General features: G+C 36.8%; 1 protein-coding gene across 4 annotated transcripts in view; it reads right to left on the bottom strand.

Annotated features, from left to right (window-relative positions):
• Positions 1–16,868, bottom strand: part of STRBP (spermatid perinuclear RNA binding protein) — a 150,099-nt gene that overhangs the window by 29,277 nt on the left and 103,954 nt on the right. For all 4 annotated transcript variants that reach the window (XR_013967687.1, XM_080819192.1, XM_080819191.1 and 1 more), the window contains 3 exons: positions 6,698–6,790; positions 6,070–6,269; positions 687–845 (listed from right to left, as the gene is read on the bottom strand). Coding sequence is in view for 3 of the 4 variants with exons in the window: in XM_080819192.1 (XP_080675318.1) it covers positions 687–845; positions 6,070–6,269; positions 6,698–6,790 (452 nt within the window). In the remaining variant the exon portion in view is untranslated. The remainder of the gene's footprint in view (positions 1–686; positions 846–6,069; positions 6,270–6,697; positions 6,791–16,868) is intronic.

Below are 16,868 nucleotides of genomic sequence, written 5' to 3' on the forward strand. Positions count from 1 at the left end.
TTACTTTAGAGCCAATATTCCTTATGCAGAATGCAGCAAATAAGGGCTCTGTGAATTCCCAAAAATGCTGTGTATAGTCAGTACTTAGATTTCTATTCCATTCTATTATCTGTGGCAATAAGCTCATTTGTTAGAACTTACTCAGAGTCTGAGGAGCATCCTAGATCAGGCTATGCCTTCCTCAAGGCTAGATCGGCTCCATGATGACCCACTGCCTCCCACAGCTCAGCACAAACTTCAAATAATCCTCAATTTCCTCTGCTAGACCTTCTGGTTTTTCACTGTTTAGTTATTGTTGATATATTTTAACTGTGAAATACTGGAAGGAACTTCCATGGCCAGCAAAAGGAAAATGCTAGTTAAATTAGAATACATTCATGTGTTGTGCACTATACAGTTATGTTAACAGGTTTTTTAAAGTTAAGTGAAAAAGAAACCCAACAAGATGTAAAACTGCATGACTGCCCAAAGGGGGGGGAAAAAAAGGCTGGATAAAAATAAACCAAAATATTAATAATGGCTGCCTCTGGAATATATACATTTGTATAAGCTTTTGATTTTCTTCTTTAAACTTTTCTTTAAACTTCTTTAAACTTTAAAAGTTTAAACTCTTCCACATCTCTCAAATTTCTTACAATCTAAATACAGTCCTTTTTTTCTAAGGAAAAAAATACATATAAATATACCTCTAAGGTACTGGAGGTTTCAGTTGTAGAATTTCCAGTATTATTGCTTGAGTTTGAAGACACTGTTTCATTTTTGCCTTCATTATCTGATTTTTCATCGGAACTCATACATTCAATATCTGCGTCAAAGCCCGTTGGGTATCCCATTGCTTGTAACACCTGTACAAATTACAGTAAGATTCAATTTTACTCAAACATCAGAAACCACAGAGAAGAGATGAAATACTGAATACAAGTTTCAAATCCATAACATCTGCATGCACGAATCAGCTTGCAGGAAGAGCGAGAGGGTGCTAAACCTACAAATCCTTGGTTAAACTAAGTTTACCTACTGAAGGTTCACCACAGAGTGGGAAAACATCCTCAGAGTAATAAGGTTTAAATAAAGGATTAGAGAAATGCAAACCTGAGGCTACTACTAGGTCATTTAATTTGAAGGCTGGAGATAGAGAAACAGAATAGCCACCTTCAACCAAGGAGGTGAGGGGAAAAGTAAAGTAACATAATGAAAAAGTACAACAGACTATAAAGGAAAAGACCTGGCAGTCTAATCCTGCATTTCTCCTCTGGTCCTCAATTTTCCAATCTGGGAAACAGGAAGACTGATTAGTTGACCTCTAAATTCTATGATTCGATTCATAAGGGGAAATTAGCACAGAAAGGGAATCAAGAAGTCTTCATGTTGGAACCAGTTTGCCTGTTAATTATGTAATATCTGAAGCTTTCTACTACTGACCTCTTTGCTTTCAATTTAAACCATAATCAATACTCGAAAGAAAGGATTCAGTCTCAAGATTTATTTGCTATACTAGGTGAACCAGGAACAATATTAGGTTTGTATTTCCGACCCTGCCCCTCAAGGCCTAGTTACGTTATGCCTTCCTCCAATGTCCATTCTTCTTCTTCTTCTTTTTTTTTTAAGATTTTTTTTTTTTTAAAGATTTATTTATTTATTTATTTATCTGACAGCGAGAGAGAGAGATTACAAGTACACAGAGAGGCAGGCAGAGAGAGATGGGGAAAGCAGGCTCCCCACTGAGCAGAGAGCCCGGTGCGGGTCTCAATCCCAGGACCCTGAGATCATGACCTGAGCTGAAGACAGAGGCTTAACCCACTGAGCCACCCAGGTGTCCCTAATGTCCATTCTTCTTATATTACCATTCAATGCCTGGCATTTCTTATCTGTTTAAGTTTTCTGAAGTGTGTGTGTGTGTGTGTGTGTGTGTGTGTGTGTGTCTGGGGGCATGCATGTGCCCATGAGCATACACACATGTAAGCATGGCTTTTAGTATCTCCTGCCAGGTTATACAGCTTTTTAGAGGTTTATAAGAAAATACATTCTAGCATTTTTTTAAAAAAGCCTCTTTCAAACAGGCTAATATTGCACTGTCAGTTACTAATTTAAAGGTTTATATCAAAACATATGGATAGGTTCCTAAACATCTCTGTACTTGTTTCAGCTTTTGACTAATGTTTTAAGTGCTAGAGTGTAAAAGCAATGTCATATTTCTTTACTATTCCAACTATACTCAGTGTCTCAAAAAACAGTTATGATAGTCCCACAAATGAGAGACCAGGCAACCCAAACTTCATAAACAATGGCATCTTCTATAATGGATTCTGCCAATATAAATAAAATAGTACATTGGTAAAAAACGGACATAAGTAGAACTTTGTACCAAGAGAATTTGAAATTAATTCACCCAATTATCATAAGGAAACTCTGGCATTCTGTTGAACATTTCAAATCATAAGTCAATTCTTTGTAATCACTGGAAGGAAGCCAAGAACCTCTTTTCAATATCTTAAGTTTTAGAAATTCTCAGGTAGTATGATAAAACTAAGTATATCAATATCATTTGGTTTATCCTCATCAATATTTTATAAAGAAAACACCTCCACTATATGAGTCCTGTAAATATGCTCTCCCTGAAAAATCTCATCTCTGAAAGAACAGTTATCAGTTTGGAATGAACACTAGCTAATACAGGCTAAAAGTCAAGAGTCACAAATAAATTTGATTTGTTTATTCCAATAAAAACTAAAGACATGCAGCTTTTCCAAATTTAACATAGACGGTTAAAATAAGTCTAAGGTGACTTATTTAACACCACTTCTCCCTATGCTTTTCTCACATATCATATTCATTTATTTACTTGTTATTGTAGCAACATATTACACTACACTACAGTTTATAAAACTGATGCATAATCTCAAGGGATACAGTGTATTTGCAATACTGACCAACTAACAAAAAATGTCAAATTACATCATTTTCCTATTATTAGCTAGTATATGCTACAAAAGTTAAAAAAAAAAAAGTTATGAGTTCTCAGACCTCTAAAACCAAAGTTTGCTTGGAATCAACACTGAAGTCAAAAAATTGATACATCAACAACGTGAGCTTCAAGTGTCTGGTGAACAAATCAAATCTTAATAAACATATCAATTGGGCTGAAAAATCACAAGATTATTCCTGGAAACAAGGTGACTGGGAAATCAGTGTAACGATGCCTCTTTTTACCCCCTAGAAGGTGGTTAAGGCTGGGAAAGCTGATAACCTTAAAGACTACAGGACAAAAGTGAAAAGAAAACACACAAAAACATACTCTACTCTAGGACTCTCCACTCAAAAGAAAGTCCTATTCACGGCTCCTGGATGGTGGAGAGCTGAGGGCTGCAAGATCCTCTCCCAAAGAGCCTTCACTCCCAGCCCTCTTCTAGCTGACCTTTTTTCCACAATGACTAAGATTCTTTTCATGGAATGTGGCTGATTATGTTCTTTGTGAGGGACTATTGGAAAAAAACACTAGAAGAGGAAATCAAAGATTGGCAACAGATCTCCATCACTTCAGGGTGTCTGCTGCTGGCTGGCCAGGCTCCTGTAGCAGGAACCACTTTTTCGTATTTTGTTTTCATTTGATTCTCTGGTGTGATTTGTCATGACAAGTACAGACTCCTACCAAGCTTACTTAGTAGTAAGAAATCTAAGGATTTTTATCTAGCAGGATCTACTTTCATAAACACATATTAGATATAAAACACTCTCAAATTCATTTGTAAAAGAGAACTTGAAACTTGTATATAAATGGCAAGGTGGCAATATACATATATCCCTGACATATAATAGAAAGCCCAATACCTATTTAGTGAATTAATGGATCATTCAAATATGCCCTCTTCTTAATCTAGAAATTTCATTCTGGAATGTATCCTTAATTGTTTCTTTTTTTTTTTTTTTTTTTATGTAAACTCTACACCCAACATGGGGCTTGAACTCACAACCCCAAGATCAATAGTCGCATGTTCTGCCAACAGAGCCAGCCAGGTGCTCCTAGAATAATTAGACTAGGGATAATTAGACTAGTTTAAATTTAAAGATATAAAGCACCAACTGGAAGCATCTAAATCTAAAATCTAAAATCATCAGTTATATTACAGTAGATTGAAAATAAATATCAGGCCATCACTAAAAAGGAGAACAATCTTTGTGATAACTATAAAAAAAACCTCATTCTTAGATGAACAAAATAATATGTTTTAATTATATATTTTGTATACACACTACGTAGCTCCCACCACTCCTTATCTAAAAGGCTTGGGGCCAGATTGTTTTGGAAATTCATAGTTTTTCAGAGTTTAGAAAGCTAACACAAAATATTTACTATATATTTTCTGAATCCCCAGTTGAGTTCAGATGCTATCCCATGTTTGTGCAAAGGAACATATAAAATATTCACACTAAATGGAATAATGAAGACTAAAAGTAGTTCTACATCAATTCAGGTCAGGTTTTCCCATCAAGTGAGTTTTCATCAAACCTCGGAAATTATTTTTCATTTTCAGCGCATTCTGGGTTTTGGAATTGCAGGTTAAAAAAGGTGGGGGGGGAGGTGCTTGGAAAAGTACATGCCAAAATGTTAATAGTAGTTATGAGAATAGCATCTAAGTCCTGTCATATTACAAAATCTGCTGTTCTTAGTCCCCAAATTTTACTGAATTGCAAGTTGATGTGAGGCCACCAGCTTACATTAAAGGCAATTATAATAACCCACAAACTGTCACTGCATCACATATGATGTTAAAGAATGTCATTACAATTCTTTTTTATGAAGACCCACTCAAGGAGAATGCCCACTTGACCTCTATACCAAAACAACTATGATTCTTATAATCAACTGTTCTTATGCCACTGTGAAGGGATATTTCACAAGCTTTTTTTTTTTTTTCCCCACAAGCTTTTTGATTCAGATCCTAGAGAACTGAGATTTGAACTTGTGACTCAGTCTCAGCATACATTATAGCTAACTTACTGAACTGTATTTTTAGCTTTATTCCTGGATTCATTTTTTCTGCCTCATTTTAAACTCATACTATTTCAACATACTTGAAGTGCCCCTTTTATAAACAAGACACAACATAAATAGTATGTTGTTTTATATGTTTACAGTTATTATTTTCCTACACTGTGCACTTATTACTACATGCCTTATCATTTATTCATTTGTGTATTGGTTGTCTGTCTCCAATCCTTTCCACACTAGAATGCAGGCTCTAGGAAGCCAAGGGCTTTGTTTTATTCACTACTGTATCCTTAGAATCTAGGATAATGTTCACATCTATATTAATAATCCCTACAAAAATCCTTAATAATCCTTATAAAATGGAATGATCATGAAAACAGACCAATTCTATCTTATGCTATACTGTTACATAACAGAACTTTTCTTAAATTAAAAATGATCTTTGACATTTCTACATTTGTCTGTAAGAGAGCAAGTGTACTAAAAATTCCAGGATTTAGGGACTTTCTACAAACCTACATGCATGATTGGTTGGTTTAATGTGGGACTGTATTCCCTATAGAAATACTCTGAAATACAGAAAAGGCACCAAATGCATGAAGATAATAATTAAATTTATTTATGACCGGAAAAGTCTGCAAATAGCAAAATATTCAAAGAATAGTAAAATGCCTAAACAAATAATAGTATATCCATATCACGTTAATCATACAGCCATTAAAAATTATTTGTGAAGATTTTAATAATATGAGAAAACACTGATGACACACTAAATGAAAAAAAAATCAGAGGATAAATTATATACACTGTGAGCTCAACCTAAACAAACATCCTATATATAAATATTAATGATCTGCCCCATGGTTTTTGTCTTTACTTTTCTCTGCATTTCCCAAACTCTATATAATCAATACATATTATTTCATAACCAAAAAAGGAAAATTTTGTAATCTAGAGGTGACAAAAATATTCAAATCATTATCATTAAAATCTTTAAAAATTCTGTTATTTTCAAAAAATAAGCACCTTATTTACAACACAAAATAACAAAACCCTGCTAAATAAAAGCAATACTGTACCTTCACTGCTACATGAAGTTTTGCTGTTTTCTTGGATGGTCCTGAGGCTTCATATGTTGTACCATCCACATCTACAGACATTGTGAAGACTGGGGCGTGGACAGGGCCAGACTGAGACAAGAGTTTATACTGAAGCCCAGGCCTGATCTGATTTAGCCTCATTAGTGCATTCATAAGGTCTATTGCTTTACTATCCAGAACTGTTTAAAACAAAAACAAAACAAAAAAAGAATGAGATAAGAAATTAAACCATTTTGTTTTTAATCTATGCATCTGTAGATTCTAAGTGACCACTATAAATTCACCAGGCTTTAAAAAACCAGAATTTGAAAACACATATACAAATTATTTTCACTTCATAAGTAATTGTAAAATCACTTTAATTATACTAACATTTCATTGTACAAGTGATATGAACTACTATAGCATCAATTTTTGTTTGTCAATACTAATATACCTAAAGCAATGAAGCCTGAAAAGAAAATAAGTTATCTAATCATCAGTCTCTCAGTTAAGATATTCTTAAAACTCCAATTCAAATCAATCAAATTTGTCACTTTGTAATTTTTATTTTTCTATCTGAGACTACAAATCTTTTCCCATCTCTAAGAAGAAAGGTTTTATATACTTTTCCGTAAGTTTCGTTTCATCTTCTTATTGGGATCTTTATCATCCCCTAATCCATCTTCAAATGGCCTCTTCAGAGCTGAAGACCCAGCACCTAAAAAAATTATGAGAGATTCACTATCAGTCAAAACAATGTGTGTACTTACTCTGCCAAATGTAGCTAATATGTTCAGGAAGGAAAATCTTAGGAATCACAAAGACCACAATACTTTCACTGATAAATTAAATTACCACATATATAATTTTATAATAGCAAAAATTCTTAAATGAATCTTTATGGAATAATTTAATACTATCCCTTTATATCAGTATTTATTTTCCTATTTATTCACATGTACTGATAAACATTTGCACAAATATCTTTGCATTTTTTACACCTGTATATGCATGAACAGGAAAAAAATTTAGAAAGATATATATCAAAATGTTAAAGGCAGTTATCTCGGGGGAAGGACTTGACTTATTTTTATTTATGTCTTTTCAGATATGTCTGTAATTTATTATTTGTATAAATTTTTAAATCCACATATTAAAATCTTACTCTTTGGGGACTCTAATTCTCATGCTAGAAACCATTCTTTTGTCTGCCTACTCAAATCCTACTCAAGATTTTATTTACATAATCAAAGTAATGTGGTACTGGGACAAAAATAAACACACAGATCAATGGAACAAAATTGGAAGAAAACGCAGAAATAAACCTACACATATATGCTAAATTAATCTTCAACAAAGCAGGAAAGAATACAGAATGGGAAAAGGACAGTTTCTTCAACAAATGGTGTTGGGAAAACTGAAGAGCCACACCAAAAAAAAAAAAAAAAAAAAAGAAACTGGACCACTTTTTTACACCATACATAAAAACAAATTCAAAATGGATTAAAGACATAAATGTGAGATCTTAAACCATAAAAACCCTAGAAGAGAACACAGGCAATAACCTCTTTGACACCGGCCACAGCAACTTTTTCTTAGATATGTCTCCTGAGACAAGGGAAACAAAAACAAAAATGAACTATTGGGATTACATTAAAATAAAAAGCTTCTGCACAGCAAAAGAAACAACAAAACCAAAAGGCAACCTATGGAACGGGAGAAGGTATTTGCAAATGACCTATCCAATAAAGGGTTAGTATCCAAAATATATAAAGAATTAACACAATTCAACACTCAAAAACCAAAAAATCCAATTTAAAAATGGACAGGGGTGCCTGATTGGTTCAGTCTGTGGAGCATGTGACTCAATCTCAGAGCTGTGAGTTCAAGCCCCACGGTGGGTGTAGAGATTACTCTTACAAAAAAAAAAAAACAAACCAAACAGTGGACAGAAGGCATTTCTCCAAAGAACACATACTGATGGCTAACAGACACATGAAAAGATGCTGAACAGCACCAGTCATTGGGGAAATGCAAATCAAACTACAACAAGCTATCACCATACACCTAAGAGTATGGCTAAAATCAAAAAACACAAGAAACAACAAGTGTTGGTGAGGATGTGGAGAAAAAGGAACCCTCTGCACCACTGGTGGGAATGCAAACTCATGCAGCCACCGTGGAAAACGGTATGGAGGTTCTTTAAAAAGTTATAAATATAAAACCACCCTCTGATCCAGCAATCATGCTACTGGGTTACCCAAGGAATACAAAAACACTAATTCAAAGGGATAGAAGCACCCTGATGTTTACAACAGCTAAGATATGGAAGCAACCCAAGTGTCCACCAACAGATGAATGGATAAAGATGTTGTGTGTGTGTGTGCGTGTGTGTGTGTGTGTGTGTGTGAAGATAAACATACGGTATATCTCATTCTTTATTTTATATATACACACCCTGGAATATTATTCAGTCATAAAAAAGAATGAAATCTTGCCATTTGCAATGACATGGGTAGAGCTGGAAAGTATAATGCTAAGCGGTAAGTCAGTCAGAGAAAGACAAACACCATGTGATTTCATTCACACATGGAATTTAAGAAACAAAACAAAAGAGCAAAGGGGAAAAAGGAGAGAGAGAAAAAGAGAGAGATTAAGAAACAGACTCTTAATTATAGAGAACAAAGTGATGGTTAACAGAAGGGAGGTGGGGTGAGGGTTGAGTAAATGGATGAAGGGGACTAAGGAGTGCATTTGTCATGACAAGTACCAGGTAATGTACAGAACTGTTGAATCATTATATTTTATACCTAAAATAAAACACTATAAATTAACTAACTAGAATTAAAATAAAAACTTCAAAAAAAAGATTTTATTTACAGTCCAGATTCAACTTTCCTCTCATCTCAACTTTCTAAAATAATTTCTATGTTATCAGAAACAGTGTCACGTGCAGTCTTGTACCATTGCCTACTTCAAATACAGAGATGTTGTATTTCCACTACACTTGGTGAATATCAAAGATACTTTCTCCTTCTCTTTTATTTTACAAACTAACATGAGGACTTATAAATGATATAAGGGGTATGGAAAAAAAAACTAACTTAACTGATTACCAATTTCTTGAACAAAGCAGCTAGCTAATCACACTGTCAGGCAAAAGGGAGGAACTTGGCTGTCCATGTTCAAAACAATCAAGGAAAAGCTCATCAGTATGTCTAAGGACTTTAAAGAACTCTGTGTCTTCAACTTAAAAGTTCGTTGCTGGATTTTTCCAAAAGGAAAGTTATACTCAAGAGATTCATTCCACAAGATTTCCAGATACTTCTAGTGAAACTCTGTAATTATACTGAGATTAACTATATATTCTCTGATCATCAAGATTTACTGTCCCTTGTGGTAAACACTGACTTCAGCATTTGCTTGAGTCAATACTTATCACTCAGGTCAATCAATCTTGATGTTCTCTTCAACAAGAACAATATTTGCTTATATCTCCTTAGTATCATATTTCACTTGCATTACATAAAACTGTGAGCGTGCCAGTCTCCCAGAATGGAGTTCTTATGAGATAAAAGTTAAAAAGGAATGATGTCTATTCGATCACTCTCTTACTCATTAAATTACATTAAAAGCTGCTTCCTGATTGCCTGGAAATCACAAACTGGCTTAAACACATAGATCTATTCTCTAAATCCTGCAGCTACATAAAGAGAGTTCCACAGATTAACAAGCTTCATTCTACCATCTCAGCCCCAGGGTTGTAAAATCTGGTGTTAATCATAATAGTAATATGAGCAAAAAATAGGCTTGCTTTACAAAAAGCCAAGAAGTTTTCTATCTCTATAATGTCTAGAAATGAGAAGTGGTCATTTGAGAGGCAACAATTTTGAAAAATGTGTGGGTGAGCCCGGTGGTGGGTATTAAGGAGGGCACATATTGCATGGAGCATTGGGGGTGGTGCATAAACAATGCATTTTGGAAGACTGGGGAAAAAAATTAAAATAAATTAAAAAAAAAAAAAGGAAAAATAATATATGAACTTACCATATGCCTGGCACTGCACTTAGTACCTTAACCGTAAATGTCTTCACTTAAATGGATTAACTTATTTAATCCTCACAAACACCTATGAAGCCTATACTTTAATCATAAAATCATAATTTCATTCTTATATTCATTCAACAATAAATATTAACTGAGCATTTCCTTTCTTTTTTAAGAGAGAGGGGGTGAGGGGGAGAGAGAGAGGGAGAGAGAATCTTAAGCAAGTTCCACTCCCAGTGCAGAGCCTGACAAGGGGCTTGATCTCATGACCCGGACCTCATGACCTGAGTCAAAATTGAGAGTCAGACACTCAACCCACTAAGCCACTCAGATGCCCCTAACTGAGGACAATTTTATGTGCTGGACATGTAACAGAACAAAACAATGTCTCCTGGAGTTTATGCACAGTGGTGGAAACTAATTACATGTCATATGACGGTCAGCAAATGGGAGAAAAATATGAGACTTGAGGGGGTGGAGGTACTGCCATTTTGTATGTGGTGCTCATCACTGATAAGGTGACCCTCTGATGAAGACCTGATGAAAATAACAGAGTGAGCCATTCAGCAATTTGGGGAAGAACCCCAGGCAGAGAAAACAGCAAACACAAAGGTGTGAAGATAGGAACATGCTAAGAAACACCATAAAGGACTGAGTGGTTGGAGTAGCCTAAAAAAGAAGGGGATGATTACAGAAGACAAGGAGGGGCAGTAACTATCAACCCTAGCTGCCACCAATTCACTAGAGGAACTTTTACAAAATACTTAAGTTCCACTTACCAGTACGAGAAGTAAGTAAATTCAAAAAGCCTTCCTGGGAAAAACAATTAAAAAAGACATTCCTACAAAATGTAGGGGGAAAAAAAAAAAAAAACCCTACTCCTGGACTCTAAAGGACTGTGCAGTCAAGATCTGCAAGATAAAGGAAACTGGGCACTAGAGGCCGTATTTCCCTTAGGTGCATCCTCCAAATCCAGGAGAAGCCACTAATAGGAACTGGACAGAGTAACTTTCAGCAGGCACTCAGGACACAGGGGTCAAAAACTGAAGTTCACCAAGCAAAGAAGGCCTGCTGAATCCCCCACACTGCGGACTGGGCCTCTGCAATATCAGATACTAGAAGTAAATAAAACAGAAAATAGTCTGCATCACACGTGGACTCAAGCCCATCTTAATCCCTGATTTCATTCAAATGATCCAGGATCACCAATTTCACTAGCCATCGCCCAGAAACAAATGTAAATCCTCCAAAATATCGTTATTCTAGCTTTTAAATTCTCTACAACTGCTCACTTAAAGTCTCCAGCACTCACAATAACTAAGAGAATGAGAAGACAAGATAATGTGATCAAAAATCAAGGGATGGAGCAGACAACAGAAACAGACCCAAAAGGGACCCAAATGATTGAGTTCTCAAAAACGCACTTTATGAAGAAGAATGATTGGGGACACCTGGGTGGCTCAGTCATTAAGCATCTGTCTTTGGCTCAGGTCATGATCCCAGGGTCCTGAGATCGAGCCCCACATCAGGCTCCCTGCTCGGCATGAAGCCTGCTTCTCTCTCTCCCTCTGCTGCACACTCTCTCTCTCTAATAAATAAGTAAAATCTTAAAAAAAAAGAAATCAAAGGACAGAAATCATAAAAAGTATGTTCTCAGGTGGCAGAATAAGCAAGAACACAAAAAGAGATAACTAGAAAATCCTCATTTGTCTAGAAATGAAGCGATGACATCTAAATGGCTCATGTGTCAAAGAGCTGATAACAAGGGAAAACAAAAAATAGTTTTAACTAAGAATGAAAATACTCATGTCAAAGGAGTGTAAGGGCACGTGGATGGCTCAGTCAGTGGGGCATCTGCCTTCGGCTCAGTTCATAATCTTGGGGTCCTGGGATGGAGCCCCACATTGAACCCCACATCAGGATCCATGCTCAGTGGGGAGTCTGCTTCTCCTTTTCCCTCTGTGCTCCCTCTTGCCCTCACTCTCTCGAGTAAATTAAAAAAAAAAAAAAAAAAATGAGTGTAACATGGGACGCCTGGGCAGCTCCGTCAGTTAAGCATCCAACTCTTGATTTCAGCTCAGGTCAAAATCTCATTCTTGAGATCAAGCCCTCCATCTGTTCTGTGCTCAGTCTGCTTCAGATTCTCTCTCCCCCTCTTCCTTTGCCCCTCCCCCTACATTCGCACATGCTCTAAAATAAATCTTAAAAAAAAAAAAAAGTGTAATGCACATAAATCTGGACTTAAAATGGAAAATTTATAGCCTTAGTAGTACATATAATAAAAGACCAAGACATTAATAATGTATTCAGCTATCTCAAAAAGCTAAAAACAAAACAAACAAAAAAACAAAAACAAAAAACAAAGAAGGTAGTGAGGAAAAACAAAGGATAAGAGCACAGATGAATGAAATAGAATTTAAGCATATACCAGAAGATAACCAACAAAGCCAAAGCCGATTTTTAAAAAAAGATTTATTTATTTGTTTTAGAGACAGTATGCGGGTGCAAGCGGAGGGAGGGGCAGAGGGAGGGGTGGACAGAGGGAGAGAATCTCAAGCAGAAACCCTGCTGAGCATAGAGCCTGACTGGGGCTTGATCTCACAACCTGGAGATCATGACCTGAGCCCAAACCAAGAGTCAGATGCTCAACCAACTGAGCCACCCAGGCACCCCATGTTACACTCTTTTTTTTTTTTTTTTTTAAGATTATTTCCTTGAGAGAGTGATCAGGAAAGAGAGGAGGTATAAAATGTACACAAGAGCACATCACTAAAGATACCGCAGACAATAAAAAAATAAAATCATATAAACTATTTCTAAATTTGGGTAAAATGGACAAATTCCTAGAAAAACAAAATTTACCAAAACTCTGGTAAGAAGGTAACAGCCCTTTCCTTATTAAGGAAACTAGATCCATAATTTAAAACGTTCCCACAGGGGCGCCTGGGTGGCTCAGTGGGTTAAAGCCTCTGCCTTTGGCTCAGGTCATGATTCCAGGGTCCTGGGAGCAAACCCATCATCGGGCTCTCTCCTCAGTGGGGAGCCTGTTTCCCTCTCTCTCTCTCTCTGCCTGCCTCTCTGCCTACTTGTGATCTCTGTCAAATAAATAAATAAAATCTTAAAAAAATAATAAAAATAAAAATAAAACTTTCCCACAAATGATAAATTCTTCTAAACATTTAAGGAAGAAATAACATCAATTTTAAACAAATTCTTCCAAGGAACAGAAAAAGAAGGGATACTTCCCAGCTCATTTTATAAGGCCAGAATAATCTTAGAGCCAAAACTTGACAAAACATTACAACAAAGGAAAACTGCTAGCCAATCTAGGAAACAAAAATTTGTGTTTTTGTGAACTGTTCAGAAAAATCTACGAGAGATCATTTGTAGCAGCTTTATTTGTAATAGCCCAAAACTGGAAGCAAACAAGATGTCCTACAACAGGTGTATGGTTAAATGAACTCTGGCTCATCCATGCCATAGACTACTACTCAAGAGTAAAAAGGAATGAACTACTAATATACACAATAACCTGGATGGACCACAAGGAAATTATGCTGGGGCTAGGGGCGGGGGGGCAAGCACTCTCATAAGATCACAAGTGGTATAACTCCATTTATATAAAATCTTTGAAATAACAAAATCATAGAGATTGAGAAAAATGCATGTTCTCCAGGGCTTAGGGACAGCTTAAGGAGAGGAGTGGGTGTGGCTACAAAGGAGCAAAATGAGAGAGATCTGGGTGGTAGTGAAATAGTTTTGCATCTTGATTGTAACGCTAGTTACACAAATCTACACATGTGATAAAAATGGCATAAACTATATCAATATCAATTTCTTGGTTTTGATAGTGTACTGTAGTCACATAAGATATAACCTGGGAGAAACTGGGTGAAGGGAACATGGCAACCTCTCTGTACCATCTGCAACTTCCTGTGACTCTGTAATTATTTCCAGATAAAACGTTAGGAAGAATGAAAAAAAAAAAAAAAAAGACGTACAGCTTTGCTGAGAACAGACAACAAGGGCAAGGGCAGAAGAAGGAAGACTAGATAGGAAAGATAATTGCAATAATTCGGGGAGAGATGATGACAATGAAGGCCAGGATGACAGCAGTGAAGGAGCTAAAGGAACAGCTGAATTCTGGACATATTTTGAAAGGAAAATAGACAGGATTTGCCACTGGTCTGGATCAGAGTGAAAGAGAGGATTCAAGGGTGAAGGTGTCTGACCTGAGCACACAGAGTTTCTAATGAATGGGACAGGGATAACTATGGAAAGAGCAGATCAGAGGCAGGGTTAAGGACAGGAATTTGGATTTTAGACATCTAAGAGATGTCTCTTAGACATCCATGTGGAGACACTGCAGAGGCCTCTGGATATCTGGGTCTGCAGTCAGAGGCTGGTGGCTACGGCTGGTAGTAGAGATACATATATATTTCATGACAAGGGACTAGATGAGGTCACCTGAAAATTAGGTGTAAATAAATACTCTGAGGATTGCACTCTGCGACACTCAAATATTCAGAAATAAGGAAGATGGGGGAAAGCCAACAAAGCTGAGGAAATGGTGGCTAGAAAAAAAAAAAAAAATCACAAGAGAAAATAATGACCTAGAAGTCAAATGAGTAGTAGTATTTCATGTCAGAAAAAGTGTTATGACAATGATAAATGCTGCTGAGGATATAGGGCACCAGGAACTTTCATACACTGCTGGTCAAGGTATAAACATATATATATACTATTTATTAAATCATATGCTAGCCTATAGTAAATCCTAGATATACACCCCAGGAGGCACATATAAAAATGCTCAAAGCAATATTGCAGGTGGATGCCAAAAAATTAAAAGACTCCAAATGTCCTGCAAAAGTAAATGGATAAGTTGTAGCACATTCATAATGGATACTGTGCAGTTACTACAATGAACAAACACTAGCTACATGCAGCAACATGAATATATCCCAAACAATGTGGGAGAGAAAGAAGCCAATCACAAAAGATTAAACTTAATTTGATTCCCTTTTATAAAATTCTAGGCAATATCGAACTGTTTAGGAAAGCATACACATTTTCTTGGTTAAAGAAAACCAAGGAAATGATAATCAAAAAGTCAGGAATGGTTAGTAGTTCAGGGCAGGGAGGTGATAAGGAGAGACAAAAAGATACTTTCTGAGAAGCTAACAATGTTCTTTCTTAACAAGAGTGGTGAATGCACGTGATTTTTTAATCATTTTTTTAAAGATTTTATTTATTTGACAGAGAGCAACACAGTGAGAGAGGAAATACAGGGAGGGAGAGTGGGAGAGGGAGAGGGAGAGGCAGGCTTCCTGCTGAGCAGGGAGACCGATGCAGGGCTCCCTAGGATCAAGACCTGAGCTGAAGCAGACGCTTAAAGACTGAGCCACCCACGTGCCCCTTAATCACTATTTTCTAAATGATACGTTTTATACTTTTCTGTATACATACTATATCGTAGCAAAATTTGGGAGGAAAAAAAAGTGTTCATCTGCCTCAAATGTGGCTAAAAAGTCAGCTGAGGACTGAAAGCTAACTGCTGAGTGCAGTAACATGAAACCCACAACAAAGACTTTGATAGAGTGGTGAGGAAGAAAGCCTGATTAGAGTAGGTTTTTTAAAAAGTGAAGAAAAGGAGAAAGAATACGCCACTCTTTCCAAAAGTACTGGTTATAAAGGGGAGCAGAGAATGGGACTCCGTTGGAGGGAACTACAAAATGGGGGGGATGGGAGGAGTTTGCTTTCATGTTTCAATTTTTTAAAAAGATTTTATTTATTTATTTGGAGCAGGGGAGAGAGCACGAGCCAGGGGCTGGAGAGAGCACGAGCCAGGGGCTGGGGAGAGGGAGAAGCAGACTGCTGCTGAGCAGAGTCTGATGTAGGGCTCAATCCCAGGACCCTGGGATCATGACCTGAGCTGAAGGCAGACATTTAACCAACTGAGCCACTCAAGCGCCCCTAGTTACATCTTTCAAATGGGAGGCATTACAGCGGGTTTTTATGCTGAATAATCCAGTAGAAAGGGAAGAGTTGATACTGGTGAGAAAAGAGAGAACTGCTGGAATAATGTCCACTTATAGAGAAGTAGAAAGATTGGTCTTAAGAGCCTGGATAGTCAGGGCACCTGGGTGGCTCAGTGGGTTAAAGCCTCTGCCTTCAGCTCAGGTCATGATCTCAGGGTCCTGGGATTGAGCCCCGCATCGGGCTCTCTGTTCAGTGGGGAGCCTGCTTACCCCCCCTCTCTGCCTGCCTGCTTGTGATCTCTCTGTCAAATAAATAAATAAAATCTTAAAAAAAAAAAAAAAAGAGCCTGGATAGTCTATCACAGTCAAGGGACTTTATCCAAATACATTAGTCCTTTGAGCAAACAAGATCATCGAATGAGAGTGAAGTGCTAGAAGAGAAGCATGGAATGAGAAAAGGTGTAAAACAGTTATCTAGGAAAACTGGAGAATTCTAGAACTTACAGGAGGATTGCTAGACAACACAAATGGTCTACTTAAGGTTATTTACACCTGAGACCTAAAGGGAAAAGTCAAGATGACTGTATTTTTCCTCCAATGATGTTCAACAGCCTGGTCTAGGCACAGAGTTAGATTTCCCCAGAGTCAGAATTGTGCCCAGAAGAGAGGATCGAGAAAGTGAAGGCATGTGCTAGGGAGTCATCATAATGATGGACCATGGAATATAAGCAGAGAAGGGACAGAAGAGGGAACATGAGGAAGTTGAGA

The sequence above is a fragment of the Martes martes genome (assembly GCF_963455335.1).
Source record: "Martes martes genome assembly, chromosome: 12".
Taxonomy (NCBI): Eukaryota; Metazoa; Chordata; class Mammalia; order Carnivora; family Mustelidae; genus Martes; species Martes martes.